Raw genomic sequence first — 16,173 nt, 5'->3', positions numbered from 1 at the left:
AGCAATAACTTAATTGAGCTATTTTAATCCCTAAGAACCTATGGGCAGGAGTGTACTGGGTTGATGGAGGGGTGGGAGCAGGGGAGACTTGGATTCCTTTCTCTGACACAAGACAATGTGAACGGGGGGCATTGTGCTTGCAACTGAGCAGAAATATTCATCTTTTTAAAATTTTTTATTTAATTTTGATTTGATTTTTGTACTTAAGTTCGATTACCATTTTTCGTTTGTGGATTGTGCCTTTCTGTGTCTTCTCTAAGAAAGCTTTGCTCACCTGGAATCTAGTACTTCACTACCTCAAGATTTGCACGTACCATGTGCCAAGCCTTTACCTGGCAGTACTGCTTTCAGGGATCTAGCTTGAGGAACGAATTGGACAGGGAAGCAACAAGGATGCTCATCAAAGCACGTATGCTCACAAAGTCAGAGTGCAGAAGAAGAAATAATCCACATGCCCAGTCACTGCTTAAGTAAAAATAAGTTCTAATGAGTAAGCAGTCATTACAACAATGTAGCTTGCATGTTTACCAACATGGAGTTGCTCACAAAGTACTGTGAAGTGAAAAAAAGCCCATTGGAAAACAGAATACAGAATTTGTCGCTGTTATCAAGCACCTAACGTGCCCGCAAAGCTGTGTTTGGACAAAATCCCAGAAATGTGCATGCCAAAGTGTTAGCAACAATGATTATCTCTGGGAATGCAGGCTGTTTTTTTCTTTTTCATATTCTTCATTACATTTCTGGTATGTTTAAAATTTATTGAAGAAGTCATTTTAAAAGAGCCCTAGAAGCGGGAATGTGTGCACCCAGGGGGCCCACCGGTGATCCCCGAAGCACAGCCGTGATTCCAAGATTTACAGATGGACGTGCAGCTCTACAACTTACTGATCTAGCCTTCTTTCCCGAAACTCAGAGAAGGAGATTCCTTCCAGGGCCGCCCAGGTGTCCTCAGGCTGCATCCTGGAGTCCTTTCCTTGAGGGGATGATGCCAGGCAGTGGTGCAAGACGGGCAGGGTGAACACCCAGAGGTCCACTGTTTTCGCTATGCACTGTCGGCACAGGTTGACCAAGAACTCTCGCCAGCTGGGAAGGGAGCAGAGAGCCCACGGTGAGCTGGGCTGGCCAATGTCCTGCCCCGGGGGTCTGACGGCAACCCGCACGGAGGAGGGAAGGAGCATTTGGGGACGGCCGAGAAGAGTGACTAGCCCCAGGAGAAACGTGGTTGCATGGGACATCCGGGGCGCCCTCGGCACCCTGTGAAGCATCAGGCTCTGGACAGGCCTTCCCTGAAGCCCCACAGCAAACGTCTATCCCCCTTGACAGCTGAGGTTCAGGGGGGCTATGTGATCTGTGAGCCCAGACCCTCTGGCAACAGTAAATCCAGATATAAAGCCACTTTGCCAGTGCAGGGGGGCAGCCTGCCAACAACACACAGCAAACTGCCTACAGTCGCAAGATATTAATGCTCGCCGGTTCTTGGAAACACTCAAAACCTCTGTACATTTGCTGCCAATTCCTCTCTCTTAAAAAATGTAGTGTTGCACTCAGTGTTTCAAGTTTGTAAGACCAAGAGGCAGATGTCCTAATAAGACTCACTGCTCAGGGAAGGCCGCCTCCTACCACCCTCTAGTTCCGGTCACACGGCTGCCGAAAATAGCACAGGAAGGCCCTGAAATCACCGGGTGCTGGGCGGGCCCCTCCACCTGGGACAACGGAGGCTCCTCAGGGCAGGCTGGTGCCTCCACACCGCACCTGGCCCAGCGCACTGCGGCTGAGGCCCAGGGAGAGCACCCCCCTTGCTTCCACAGGCGTGCCTGGGCTGGGCCCCTACAGTCAATCTTCAAACCCTAATCCCTGCAACCTTAGGTACACAGGGTGATACAGGACATTTTCAAGTTTTCGTGCTTGTGGGTGCTGCTCCCTGGCTCCCAGGGAAGCTAAACTTTGACATTTACAAAGGTCAAAATGATCTCAACCCACAGGCTCTATTTCTGCCCAGAGCACACATGGTATGTCCGCTTCATTTAAAATAAATAAATAAATAAATCAAAAAAGGAGCATTCCAAACAGAAAGATAAGAAAAAGAGAAAACACGTCCTGGTTCCCATAAGATTAAGATAAAGTCTGTAACTTTCTGGAATGTCCTTCGTTGTGATGATCTGTAACTCCTTCTGTAAAAAGCACATATCACCTGCACCTCGTGTTCCCTCCCCGGAGCATGCGTACTCCTCTTGGTGTGTGTCCCAGTTAGCTGCTTTAACTTGGGCTCAAATAAAACACTTTTCCTGTTTTGTTTTTCTTTTTTTAAGATTTCATTTTTATGTGGAGCACCTGACTGGTTCGGTCGGTGGAGTGTGTGACTTTGATCTTGCGGTTGTGAGTTGGAGGCCCACGTTGGGTGTGGAGCCTACTTAAAAAAAAAAAAATCAATTTAAAGATTTTATTTTTAAGTCATCTCTACACCCAACATGGTGCTCCAACTCACAACCCTGAGATCAAGAGTGGTCCACTCTACCGGCTGAACCAGCCAGGTGTCCCATCTCCTTTATTTATTTTCTTAATTAAACAAAAAAAAGGTTTGTTCACTTTGGGTCATCAGGGGCGAGGCATGATATACCATAAAGCTTCTCAAAAGCAGGCTATTCGATAGAAGAGTAATAAAAGTAAAAACCAAACATATGCTAGGAAGAAGGCTGGCGAGGCAGACACTGAAGTGGCAGGTGAGTGAAATCACGGGCAGACTTTACTCCTGGCACGTCTGCATCCAACCTGTGACAAACGCTCATTTGTATAATCAGATCATCATTATAAACAGCTATAAAATCATTTGACACACACACAATACCTGTGACATGTTCCAAAGATGTGCCTTAGGTCACTGTCAAGGTCACCTGCTGAACCAGCGTTCAAGCAAAGAAGGGTACAGAGCAACACCAGGTCATTCTCTGATAAGGGAATGTCAAATTTTTCCACTGCAAAAAGGATAATCAGGCCCATTCTCAATTTACTCCTCACTGGGCTGTCTTCAGGCAGAGGGTCCCCAGTTCTTTCCAGAAATGGCGCAGCTTGTTTTTTCAAATACTCCCACAGGTTTCTCTTCACCTGGTCCCAGGAGAGAAGACAGAACCATGGAGTTGAAGCCATCAGGGGTGTGAGAGGGGCCCCCTTCATTGCCCTCAGCGCCACGTCAGCTGGGCAGGGGACCAAGGCCCCCGAGGGGCAGAGACAGCTCCCATGGAGGGGCCATCCCACTGCCCTGCCCTCCCCAACAAACCCTGAGCACCCCCCACTCCCCAGGCCTAGTGGCCCCGGGGCCTTTGCTGGGAGCTACCACCAATGGTGCCGTCCAGAAACCCTGCCTGGTGGAGGGGTCCCTCCATGCTTGCAAGGGTCCAGCTTCCATCTCAGAAATGGCCCAGGTTCCTCTCAACACTGCCAGAGCCATCCCAAAACGCTGGGGGAGAGATGATAAAGGAGGGTTCCACCCATTCCTTCCACTCCCCCAGAGGCCAGGTGGGGGGGCAAGGGGATGAGGGGGGTGGGAACTGGGGTGGGGTGGGGGTGGGGCCAGGAGAGGAGGTGGGACCAGGGGTGGGGTGGGGGTGGGGCCAGGAGAGGAGGTGGGACCAGGGGTGGGGTGGGGGTGGGGCCAGGAGAGGAGGTGGGACCAGGGGTGGGGTGGGGGTGGGGTCAGGAGAGGGGGTGGGGCCAGGAGAGGAGGTGGGACCAGGGGTGGGGTGGGGGTGGGGCCAGGAGAGGAGGGGGGACCAGGGGTGGGGTGGGCGTGGGGTGGGGAAGGAAGAACAAGGGGAGGACCGAGAATCCGCAAGCAGCAGCGCCTGCATGATGGGCAGGACGACGTCCACCTGCCCCCATCTGCTCCCCGGGACAACCCCTGCCGGTAAGAAGAGGGGTGGTGCGGACTGCCCAGAAGGTGAGGGGAGCGGCGGGGGACACCCCTGACACCCAGTACCTCCTTCTCGTCGTACTGCAGAGCGTGCCAGGGCTGTGCCTGGCCTTCGTAGATCATGGGCACTTTCACGACAAAATAAAACTGCTGGAACTGGGTAAAAAAGCTCTTCAGGTTAATGGCGTTCCAGGTCTGCAGGATGCTGAAGATGCTGTTCAGCATAATGGTGGCCGCGATCTGCTTCCCCTTCACCACGTCCTTCCTTATACCGTCCGTTAGAGAATTCATCATCCTCTGAAGCATCCCCGGGCACCTCATACGAACCACATCATCGTACTGGTGCCAGTCTAAGAGTAAAGAGAGGAAAACGCCACACCGTGGGCCATGCGAACGCGCTGACCTAGGCACAGGCCCCCTCCCCGGCAGGCGGACCAACGGACTGGAGAAGGCAGAGGAAGGGAAGGAACCGAACTCATGTGGGCCCGGGACCCGCCGGCGGAGGAGCAACACGGAGGTTGGTCCCATGGGGGAGCACAGCTGTGTTTAGGACACAGACCCTTGCCGTCCCACAGTGATTAGAAGGGGACCCAAGGTCCCATAATTCAGCTGGCCTGAAAATACTCTAAACATGTCTTTACTGAACCAGATGGCTCAGCCCACTTGGTACATGGGTTCATTAGAAAGTGATCACACAGAGGTTAAGAATTCCATCCCGAAACTGCACTCACTAGCAGCTGAGCACCCCACTTTGCTAAGTTACAAGAGCTAGTTTCCTCTGTGCTGGGAGCTATGACGCCCACTCCATGCAGGACAGACAAGACAGAGCCCTTGATGCACGGCAAGGGCTGAGTCCACCCCTGCTCTTGGGACTAGGTGCAAGGGTACGAGTGCTGGTTAGGAAATCCAGCAAAACCAGCTGCAAAATAATTAGAAGACCAAAGGATCAGTAAGATGGCCAGAGGCAACATGAACACGTAAACTCAGTCATAAAGATCGGAATGTGCAAGTCTCAGGAAGAGCGGGTACTCTCTGCTTCCCACTGTCTGCACAGAGGTCCCCACTCACCCAACCCCTGCTCCATCCCAGCCTGGCGAGAACTTGAAATTACTGTTGGGAATTACTGCTTTTCCTGCTCTCTGCGTCCCACTTCCAGAGGCCCATGTGAGCTCCTGGCCTGGCCAGACCCCCACCCCAGAGGGGGAAGGAGTGCCACCCGGGGCTCCTGTGAAGGGGACACCCTCGACCCTGGGATGGGGGGAGGGGCGACATCAGAGGTCTCAGTTTCTCAGAATCTACCAGAAGAAAAGAAATAAAATGTTTAAGTTTCCAACCCACTAGAGGAAAGAGAAAGAGAAAGAAATTCTGCAAGTTAGAAAAAATATCCAAAAAAGGGGCATGAAAACAAGGTGATTAGAAAAGACAGGTCAAGATGGCAAAAGTCCAGCAGCAACCAGCAGGCTAAGTGCATCCACTGAAGACGGTCAGACTGAATGAAAAACCATGAAATAAAACAAACCAATGAAAGCCCAGCGAAACAGAGAGGTGGCCAGAGAGGCAGACCCCAGAGCAAAGGGCAGAGCAGAGATGAGGGCGGAGATGTTGAAGCAGGAGCCAGAGGTGCGGAGAGCAGGTGCACCACCCGGTTCCAGGCAGAACGGCACCGGCACACGGCAGAGGGACTGCGGAAGGCCATGGAGGGACCGCGGAGGGACAGTGGAGGGACCACGGAGGGACCATGGAGAGACAGCGGAGGGACCACGGAGGGCCGCGGAGGGACGTGGAGGGACCACGGAGGGACAGCGGAGGGACCGTGGAGGGACAGTGTAGGGACCGTGGAGGGCCATGGAGGGCCGCGGAGGGACCATGGAGGGAAACACTCAGGCCCCCCAGAGCCAGGCCACCAGCATGTGCTTCCTTGGTCTGGGTCTCTTGGGGCACGGGGCTGCAGCCCGGAACCCCCACTCTGGCAGCCTGGCCACTGAGGCTCACGCTCAGCGGGGACGCTTAAAGGGAGGAAGCGGGGCAGCCACCTCTCCCCCACCCGCACTGGAAATAAGGAAACCTGCGTTTATTTAAGTTACTATAGATGAGCCACTGCCACACGAGATGGAGCAGAGCACAAAACCTCTCTCAATCACCACGTTTCCAGCACCTTCCAGACACCCTTCGCAAATCGCCTGCAGGGATGATGTCAGCGGCTGGGGCACCCTGCACCTGGGCTCAAGCAATGACCTCCTGGCCCGCGGAAAGCCAGCCAAGGTCTTCCCGTGAACCCTCCCACTGGTCACCAGGCCTCAGCTCCGGCCCGCTCCGACGCCCCAACCCGCCCGCTCGGCTCAGGCACCAGCAGCCCCAGGTCCCGACAGTCACCCTGCGTCTGAAGGCCCACGGAGCTCACGGCCGAGCAACAGGGAGGAGCGCCGGGCTACAGACGGATGGAGACAGGCCTCTCGGGAGCTGACAGGCCAACCGCTCGAAAAAGGACTTTACTATCAAATAGGCTTCATCTCTCGACGTTCGGAGATCCGAGCGCCCACACTGCCCGGTCTTGCTCAGCCCACGGGGACCCCCACCACAGACCAGGCACCAGGCCACAGAGAAGGTCCACGCAAGTTCCCCAAGTAGAAGCCACGGAGATCGTGTATAGGTAGAACACACACCACACACACACCACACACACACACATGCCACACACACGCCACACATACCACACACACCACCACACGCTCACACACCCGCACCACACACACACACACACGCTCACACACACACACCACACACACCACACACACACACTGCATTCAACGAGTGGAAAATAGAGAGAAAAACAAAGAAAAAAAAAAGAAAGAAAAAAGAAAAGAAAAGTAAAGGGGCGCCTGGGTGGCTCAGTCGTTAAGCGTCTGCCTTCGGCTCAGGTCATGGTCCCAGGGTCCTGGGATCGAGCCCCGCATCGGGCTCCCTGCTCGGTGGGAAGCCTGCTTCTCCCTCTCCCGCTCCCCCTGCTTGTGTTCCCTCTCTCGCTGTGTCTCTCTCTGTCAAATAAATAAATAAAATCTTTAAAAAAGAAAAGAAAAGAAAAGAAAAGCAAGAAAAGAAAAGAAACGAAAAGAAAAAAAAGAAAAGAAAAGAAAAAGAAAAAAAAGAAAAAAGAAAAGAAAGAAAAGAAAAGAAAAGAAAAGGAAGCAAGTAGACATAAACAGGAGAAAGGAGAAGAGTGGAGGAAGGCCAGGACGCCGAGCAGCAGGGCTGTGGGTGCGGGCAGGGGTCTGACTCACAGTCTCTGGGGCCGGGGTGGGTGCCCGCAGCTCCAGCCTCGTCCTCCAGCCCTACACCGTCTTGCCAGCGCCCTGCCCAGCCGCTCACCCCCTCACCGCCAGCGGCTTCACCCTCCCCACCGTTAGTAAAATTCCTTTTCCTGGTTTCCCCTGGGAGGTGAGTGGTTCTGTTACACTGCTCAAAAACAGGCTTCTAAACGCAGGTTTCTTCAACGCAGAGCTGGAGGCTGGGGCCTGGGGGGGCGGGGGCCATGCCAGCGAAGAGGACCCCGGGGAGGCCTGCTCTGCAGGGGAACAGCCACTTCGGGAGGCCCGGTGCCCGCACTCTTGAGTTCAGCCCAGGGGCCCAGCCAGCGACTCACCTCCCGAGCCCAGAAGCGTAGCCTTCACCTGCAGGCAGCGGTTGACGTGCTCACCGCTCTGCTGACGTTTGTAGATGTACTCAAATTCGACGTGGCCCTTGCTGCGCATGATGACGTACTTGTAAGGAATGGGTTTATTCACGTGCTGCCTGGACAGGACAGCACTGCCTTCCACGAGGAACCCGTTCTCATGCAGGTCTCTGAATAAACACGACACCAGCCGGTTATCCACAAAAACTCCTATTCTGAACATTTTAGCTCCCCTCAAACACAGCCTGGAGTGCAGACCCAAAGCTATAAATCACTACTGACCCAAGAGGATGCTTCTAGAATGAGACATAGTTTGCAGACAGAACCAACATTAAAGGGGCCATGGTGACATATGACACAGAAATGCATTATACAGATATTTGAAACAGTCGTTTTCCAAAGTGTAAGAATGTTATCAACTTGAAAAAACTATTATTTCCACATATTTCAAAGACTGGATATTCTGTACATTCCCCACAAAGCCCTCGGTACACTCACTTGGTGCAGTGCATCTCACAGACATTACAATTCCACTTGGTCTTTCCAAATTCTTCTCCCCCCCTGACAAACACTTTGTGGAGGCTGGGGTCGAAGCTGAAATCCTTAGAGATGATTGCATGGAAGTACACCGTGATTCCTTCCTGCAGACTCGGTGGGCTGGAAGAAAGCCGTAAAAGGAAACACCAATTAGATCTAGATCTGCCTGCCCCCCTGCACGCACACGCACACGCACACACGTGCACAACAGGGTCCTCGTTTCTCGACTGTGCCCTCACACACACCCAGGCAGAGTGCGAGAACATCCACACTTCAGACAGACCCCATGCCATGTGGGTCCTCCTGGGCCTCCCTCCCCGGTGGAGCAGGAAGGTGGGCTTCTACCCACAGGGTGGGGGGCCAACTCTGCCCAGCTCCCGAAGGGCTGAGGGCAGTGGCGGGAGGGGGCTGATGAGCACTCTGGGATGTACCAGCTTCTCCCCTGAGTTCTGTAAGGCCCACATGGCCTCAGGGACCCCAGGGCCTTTGCACGCTGTGTGCTGGAGCATTTCACCAAGCAAGGAGAGGGGACACGTGGCCCCCCAAAAGAGTCACCAAGAAGGGCAGCCTGGGAATCTCTGTCCCCTGCCTGGGGCAGGTTGTCCCAAGTGCCAGGGCTCACACCCACCTCTCCTTCACTTCACACCCTCCGGCTTTGCGGTTCCATTGCTCCTTCTCATTTTTCACAGAGGCCACACAACTCTTGTTATTCCCTTCTGGCTTCTTCGAACCCTCTGGCTTGGCCTTCTCACTTCCACCTGCTTTGTCTCTGGTAACAGCTGTCTTCTTGGTTTCAGCTTCCTGGAACAAGTAACCGAGCCCTGACCTTTAGGACCAGCTTCCACATTGGCCCCCTCCAGTCAACGCTTGTCATAGCAGCCAGAGTGGTCGTGTCCCTTCCTTGCTCAGAGCCTTCCATTGCCCTCTGACCCACTTGCTACAGCCTCCAAGAGTCCCTCTGCAACCCTTTTCCCCTCACTTGCTCCTGGGGGCACTGGCTTCCTTCCTGTTCCCTAAACAGGCCCACCACACTCTGCCACAGGGCCTTTGCACCTGCCATTGTTGCCTGGGACATGTCCCCAGAGAGCCGCATGGCTTGCCCTTCACTCACAGATCTCTGCCCCATCTGCACCTCCTGGGGGGCCTTGCCTGGCGACGGTCTCTCAGCACCCACCTCCAGCACCCTCCACCCGCACCCTGCTTTTCTCTGTGGTTCTCGCCATGTCTGACTTTGCTTTCTGTCTTTCCCCCTGCAGAAGGTGGGCCCTGATGGCAGGAGTCAGGTCTCCTTCATGGCTGCATCCCTAGCACCCAAAAGAGAACCACCAAATGACTGAACAAAGGATGAACTTTAGAAGGAACGGGGCCCAAAGGAGCAGATGGTGGGACAGACAGCAGGACATGGAGGCTTCTGAGAACAAGACGCCCTACCTGGCGGTGTTCTGGGGAAGCAGGGGCACTTGCTGGCGGCTGTTTCTTGTTCTGAGTCTTGGCTTTCACTTTTTCCCCAGCCCCTCCCACCGGCTCAGCTGGCTGGGCTACAGCAGCAATTTCCTGGAGGAGACAGAGGCCCCAGACGTCAGGGCCCAGGCGATGCCCCGATGGTGTAGGGGTCAGCCCTGCCACCAGCCCAGCGAGAGGGATCAGCGGCTTGGGGGGGGCGCACCATCGCAGGGAACAAGTCCCAGGGGTGCCCTTCCTACGCAGGGAGGCGATGGCAGAGCTGCTTGGCCACAGCCCGCTGTCCGGGCACAGTGGACCCACTCATCACTCCCGACAACTCACCTCAGAGGCGTGGGCCCCGGCCTGCTGCGCGGCAGTCTGTGGTTCTTTCTTGGGCTCAGAGCCCCGCTTGGACTCAGGTGGCAGGAGCTCCTGAGCAGCACCTTCCTTGCCAGGACAGTCTTTGCTGGCAGAGGTGGTTGGGCCAGCCCCCTCCTGGCGGGGGCTTCTGCCCTGGGAGGGCTCGGGGGTGTCGTGGTCCTTCCCGTTCGGGAGGACACCTCCCCCGGGCTGGTCCTGCAGAGGGCTGCTGCCAGCCTCGACATGCCCCACGGACTCTGGGCAGTCACCATCCTCCTGTGGCGTCGGGGTGGCGCCTGGGGGCTGGCTCGGCTGGCTGGTCTGACCACCTTGCAGAGCCCGGCTCTGGGGTGGGGCTGAGTCCTGGAAGCTGGGGTTTGCAAGCGAGCTGACACTACTGGGGATGGAAGAAGCCTCCAACAAGGAGTCCAGCTCTGCGGAAGTGGAGGCCTTCTGGTTCTTTCTCTTCTTCCCTCTCTTCCTTTTGCTCTAAACAGAAGAGACACTCATGTTATTTCCTAGGGTCACTACACTCTCCTCCAATTTCCTTTCCTTTCAATGTCTCAAATCCGTCGAGCTTAGCCTGACCAAACCCCCTTATATCTGTCAAATCTGCCACGTCTTTACCTTGGAAAGACTGAAGCAGAGACACAAATGGACACGGGCAGTGGACAGAGCTGCAGGACACGCGGCCGAGCAGTGCCCACCACACCCTTCGTTCTGCCAAATCAAAGCTGAGAACCTCCCCCGGAACTGCTTCCCATGGGACATCCTGGAAGCGTGCTGCTTGCGTGTTACAAAGCATACATGGGCCTCCGTGTATCACACTCCGACATCGCAAGCCTTTCCTACGGGACCTTGAGAGACCGAAAGCAGACGGGAGTCTGAACAGCCCTTTCTGGCCTGGAGATCCTTGCTCAGCGGCCAGTGCTCCCAGCTTTGGAATCAGAAACAGCTTGTGGGGAGCAGCTGGGCAGGCCCCTCCGCGGACCCGGCCGGGACTCAATGCCTTACCTCACCTGGGTTACAGCTCTGGAGCAAATGAAGAGGAGTCGGTGCATTAAGTGTCAGTGGCCGGTAAATGCCCTGAGACACAGCGTGGACCTGAGACTCGCCACCAGCCCCAGGCTTGGGTCAAGTTGCTGGGGACAGCGAGGGAAGAACTTGGGGTTTTTTTGCCCTTGGGGCGTGGTGGCCTTGGTCTGGGTCAGGTCCTGGGTCTTCTCCAAGATCTGCCCACAACAACCAGCAGGACACAGGGGCCGCCCCAGTGCTGAGCCCTCGAGGGAGATTTCCCAGCCTATCTGACAACTGACACCCATTACCATCACGGTCGGTGGCAGGAAAGAGGCCCTAAAAGGTCATCTAAGGCGGGGGCGGGGTGGGGGGCCCTGGGTGGCTCAGTTGGTTAAGCAGCTGACTCTTGATTTTGGCTCAGGTCATGATCTCGGGGTCATGAGATCAAGCCCCGCGTTGGGTTCCACACTCTGTGGAACCCTCTGCCCCTCCCCCTGCTCGCTTTCTCTCACTCCCTAAAATAAACAAATAAATAAACAAAATCTTAAAAAAAAAAAAAAGGTCGTCTAAGGGACACCTGGCTGTGGCTGGCTCAGTCGGAAGAACATGCAATTCTTGATCTTGGGGTTGTGAGTTCGTGTGGAGATGACTTAAATAAGTAAAACTTAAAAAAAAAAGGTTATCTAAGGCAGTAACTTGTCCAACATCCATGGGCGTACAGAGTGCTAAAACACGCGCTAACAGGCAGATGGTAGCTCGGCATGTTACAAAGCGTACATGGGTCTCCATGTATCACACTCTGACATCGCAAGCCTTTCCTACGGGACCTTGAGAGACCGAAAGTGGGGGACCTGGGAGTCTTCATTTCCAAGGAGCCGCTGCCAGGGCCGCTGGAGAGCAGGACCCGTGCAGGGCCCGGAGTGCGCCCCTGGGAGCCCCGCCCAGAGGTGGCCTCTAGCCCGGAAGCCTTCCTGGAGGAGATGGTACAGGCTGAGCCTGACAGACACTAAACCCCTAACAAGATGGCTTCGTCCATTCCACAAGGATTCCCTGATCCCGTACTGCGTCCAAGCGGTCAGAGTCGCTCACCCAGGGTAATAGCCGAAGTGTGGCCAGGAGACTCCTGCTCACTCCCTGCCTGCCTCATCCTGCACTTGTCCTGCTCCTGCCTCTGGTATTAATCCTGTCTTTTATTTTCTACAGCTTATGATGCTTTGACAGTTTGGGGTCCTTGCTAATCCTGGAGACTGCCGCTCCCAGGGCTAACTCACCCCTAGAGAGAGTGGAAGACTCCCTTCCATTTGCAAGTCGGCCAATGCAGAGCCCACACCCGCACCCAACTCCCTCAGCCACTGTTCCTCTGCCCTAAATCACCCCAGGGCCAGGTACAAAATGACGAGCGACACCCCGACAGCCCAGAGCCCACCAAGATCATCCAGACCAGCCAATCCTAAACTTGCTCAAACTTGCCTTGCCCCCCATTTGTCCCTCCTCCTCTGACCACCCAGGTGCTTCCCCACGTGGCAAGACCCCTCCTCCTGTCACTCAGCCACGTCCATCAGTTAAATGCCAGACACAGTCAAGACGCCTCCTTGCCGTCCTCTCCTGCTTTGATGTTCCTCTTCCGCAGACACCCCCTTCCTCCTGCCCTCCGCCCGGCGCCCCTGGGCAGAGGCCGTCCCTCCCCGACACCCTCTGCAGGAAAGCAGCCTACCCAGCCCTCCGCCTGACCCCAAGGAGTATAACCTTGCCTGAAAACAATGCATTCTTTACTAATAATTTCCTTTTCCAACCCCTTTCTGCCTTAAGAAAACCTTCCACTCAGCCTTTGGGAGCTCCTTCTGTTATGGGGTGGGAGGCTGCCCGATTCAGGATCATAGTAAAGGCTCCTGTTCTAGTCTGGGGCCCCACTCTTGGTTCCCTGGCAGAGTCCCCCCACTCCATGGGAACACCCCGGCTGCACGCGAGCCTGTTCACCACATACACGCTGTCTGACCATGGGGTTCTGGAGGGTCACTGGAGGCTGGGGAATGGCCACCGCGAGCGAATTCCCAGGGACGACCTCACCAGCTTCTGCCTGTGCTCCGCACTCCGGCTTCCCTTCCCGGGTGGGAATGTGTGCGTTTAGGCTTTTGTTTTCGACCCCTTCTGTGACAGTACCACACACAGCTTTCTGACATGGAGGTGAAAATCATGGAACATACAATGAACCATTTTCAAGTGCGCAGTTCGGTGGCATCTGGTGCTCACTGTGCAAGCACCCCGCTATCTAGTTCCAGACATTTTCATCCCCCCGGAAGGAGCCCCATGCCCTCTGAGCAGTGACTCCCCACTTCCCTCCCCTGGTGGGGGCAGGGAGCCCTCCAGTTGCCTGCAGCACCTCAGACCCCCTGTGTGGGGAGGGGGTGGGGCCAGGCCGAAACCCCACAAACCAAGCTCTGCCACCAGGGCTACGTCTCCTGCTCCTGAGACTTTCCAAAGGTGCAAACAAGCTTATGCTGACCGTTTTGCTCAGTTTGGTTGGTGCTCCTCCGGGAGGGACAGGCCCCTGAAGGCCCCTTCTCTGCCGTTTTTGCTGGTATCCGTTTACCATACTTGGGGTTTGTTTTTTTTCTTTTATCTTTTTATTTAGTTAGTTATCTGATCTGATTGCAAGAATTTCCCCACAGCTTCAATCTTTGAGAAAAAGCAGTCGGAGGTCACAGGCCCATGGTGGGGTATTCAGGAGGATTCCAGTGTTTGGCCACAGAAGCTCAGGCTGTGATTAAATCCTCTCCGAAACCTTCAGATGCCTTTCTGGGGTCGTTTCTCACAATGAAATCAGAGAAGAAGAGCACCTGTCTTGCTGGGTGGTCCCACCACATTACCCACAGGTGTAGGGAGAACTCTGCCCAAATGCTGACTTTAAATCAATTCTCTAATTTGATAGGCTTCATATAAAAGCTTGCAGTTCTTTTTATTTTCCATGTTTGAGTTCAGAGGTGGGACATTTATAAATTTACAGGCCATTTATTTATAGACTACAATCTACACTGACCCATTTTTTTCCTACTGGGTTGTTTACTGTTTTCTTCTTGATTTCTAAGAGCTTTTGACATATTGAAGCAACTCACTCTTTGCTAAAATACTTTTATGTAAATACGAATATTCTATGTTTTTCCTAGATTGTTTGCTCTTCATTTGTGCTTATCATATTCTATGAGATTTTTTAGTATTTTTAAGTCAAAACCACAGTCTTTCATTTGTAGTCTTTTCCATTGCTTTAATCACCAGAAAATCTTTCCCCATTCAGAGATCAGATAAATATTTACATATATTTCCCCCACAGTTCTTGTACATACGAGATTCTGACTCAGGACTGTCTCTTCTGGTGCAGCAATCGCCCCAGAATTCACTGTTTTACTGACTATGGCTTTGTACCACGTTTTTGTTTGATTTAGTACAGTAAGTCCCACTCAAGATTTTCCTTTTTCATAGTATTCTTGGCTTATCTTGCCCATTTTTGTTTCCAAAAGAGCTTTAAACTCACTCTGTTTACTTCAAGGTTAAAAAAGAAACCCCAGTCCTGCTGGGCTCAACCAGGTTCACTCACAGTGCCACGCGCCCTCCTGTGGGTGTGCGCCCTCAGCGCCCATTTCCAGAGTTCACCTAAACCTTCACTGTCCACATCCAGCTGGACATTGACTCGCCAAGGGGAAGGACACACTCACTCACCACACATGCACAGAACACATACCACATCTCACACCCCCACTCACAGTCACAAACACACCGACTCACCCACCACACAAATCCCACACACACTCCACACTCATCACATACCACACAGACACCCACACACACACCCACTCACACATCACACACACTCCACACCTACTCACACCTCCACGAACATACCCACACAACACCTTCCACTCACACACACTCCATACAACTCATACCACCACACACACAAACACAATACTCAACACACACAACCCACCACATACCCCACACACATAATACTACAACACACACACCGAACACGCACACACACACTAACACACCCACACTCACTATACTCCACACCACACACATCAACACTAAATATACCTCACCACATACACAACTAGATACACACAGCCCACACACTAACATACACCACACACCCATACTCATACACCCTCCACACATACACCCACACCACACAAATCCCACACACACACACCTCTCACATGCACACACACTACAAACATATATAAAACACAACACTTAACATCCCCCACTCACACCCCACATCACACACCTACCACACCACACACTCCCACTCATACATCCCACACCACACACATCCCTCCCACACCACACAAAACCCCACTCACACCCACTACCCTCACACACACCCCCACGCACCCAGCTTTCCACCCTCACCCTCACATGCCACACACTCACACAGCTCAACCATGCCCCTCACCCATGCATTCCCACACTCACATCCCACACCACACACACCCCCCCACACTCACGCACACCAACACCCCACACGCACCCATCACCCATGCCCCCCCATACACTCTCACTCACCACACACCATGCGCACACCCCATACCCTCACTCATACGCACCCAAACTCAGACACACCCGACACATGCACACCCCACACCATGCTAACCCCCGACACTCACACCCCCCATGCAGACCCCACACCTTGCCCACCCCACACTCACACCCCCCCACGCACCCCCCACACCTTGCCACCCCACACTCACACCCCCACGCACCCCCCACACCTTGCCCCCCCCACACTCACCCCCCCACGCACCCCCACACCTTGCCACCCCGACACTCACCACCCCATGCACACCCCACACCTTGCCCACCCCGACACTCACACCCCCCATGCACACCCCACACCTTGCCCACCCCCACACTCACACCCCCCACGACCCCCCACACCTTGCCCACCCCCACACTCACACCCCCCACGCACCCCCCACACCTTGCCCACCCCACACTCACACCCCCCCACGCACCCCCCACACCTTGCCCACCCCGACACTCACACCCCCATGCACCCCCACACCTTGCCCACCCGACACTCACACCCCCCATGCACACCCCACACCTTGCCCACCCCCACACTCACACCCCACGCACCCCCACACCTTGCCCACCCCCACACTCACACCCCCCACGCACCCCCCACACCTTGCCCACCCCCACACTCACACCCCCCCACGCACCCCCACACCTTGCCCAC

At 54.5% G+C, this 16,173-nt stretch overlaps 1 protein-coding gene across 4 annotated transcripts in view; it reads right to left on the bottom strand.

Annotated features, from left to right (window-relative positions):
• The window catches only part of RNF213 (ring finger protein 213), a 102,101-nt gene that overhangs the window by 74,612 nt on the left and 11,316 nt on the right, over window positions 1-16,173 (bottom strand). For 3 of the 4 annotated variants that reach the window (XM_027624601.2, XM_027624603.2, XM_027624602.2), the window contains exons 4-11: window positions 9,900-10,406; window positions 9,546-9,668; window positions 8,743-8,915; window positions 8,076-8,234; window positions 7,548-7,747; window positions 3,974-4,257; window positions 2,846-3,102; window positions 886-1,083 (exon numbers count right to left, since the gene is read on the bottom strand). In XM_027624601.2, the coding sequence (XP_027480402.2) occupies window positions 886-1,083; window positions 2,846-3,102; window positions 3,974-4,257; window positions 7,548-7,747; window positions 8,076-8,234; window positions 8,743-8,915; window positions 9,546-9,668; window positions 9,900-10,406 (1,901 nt within the window). The remainder of the gene's footprint in view (window positions 1-885; window positions 1,084-2,845; window positions 3,103-3,973; window positions 4,258-7,547; window positions 7,748-8,075; window positions 8,235-8,742; window positions 8,916-9,545; window positions 9,669-9,899; window positions 10,407-16,173) is intronic. The other variant, XM_027624604.2, reaches the window with a different exon arrangement.

This window comes from Zalophus californianus, chromosome 16 (assembly GCF_009762305.2).
Source record: "Zalophus californianus isolate mZalCal1 chromosome 16, mZalCal1.pri.v2, whole genome shotgun sequence".
NCBI lineage: Eukaryota > Metazoa > Chordata > Mammalia > Carnivora > Otariidae > Zalophus > Zalophus californianus.
This window is presented reverse-complemented; position numbering and strand designations above follow the sequence as displayed.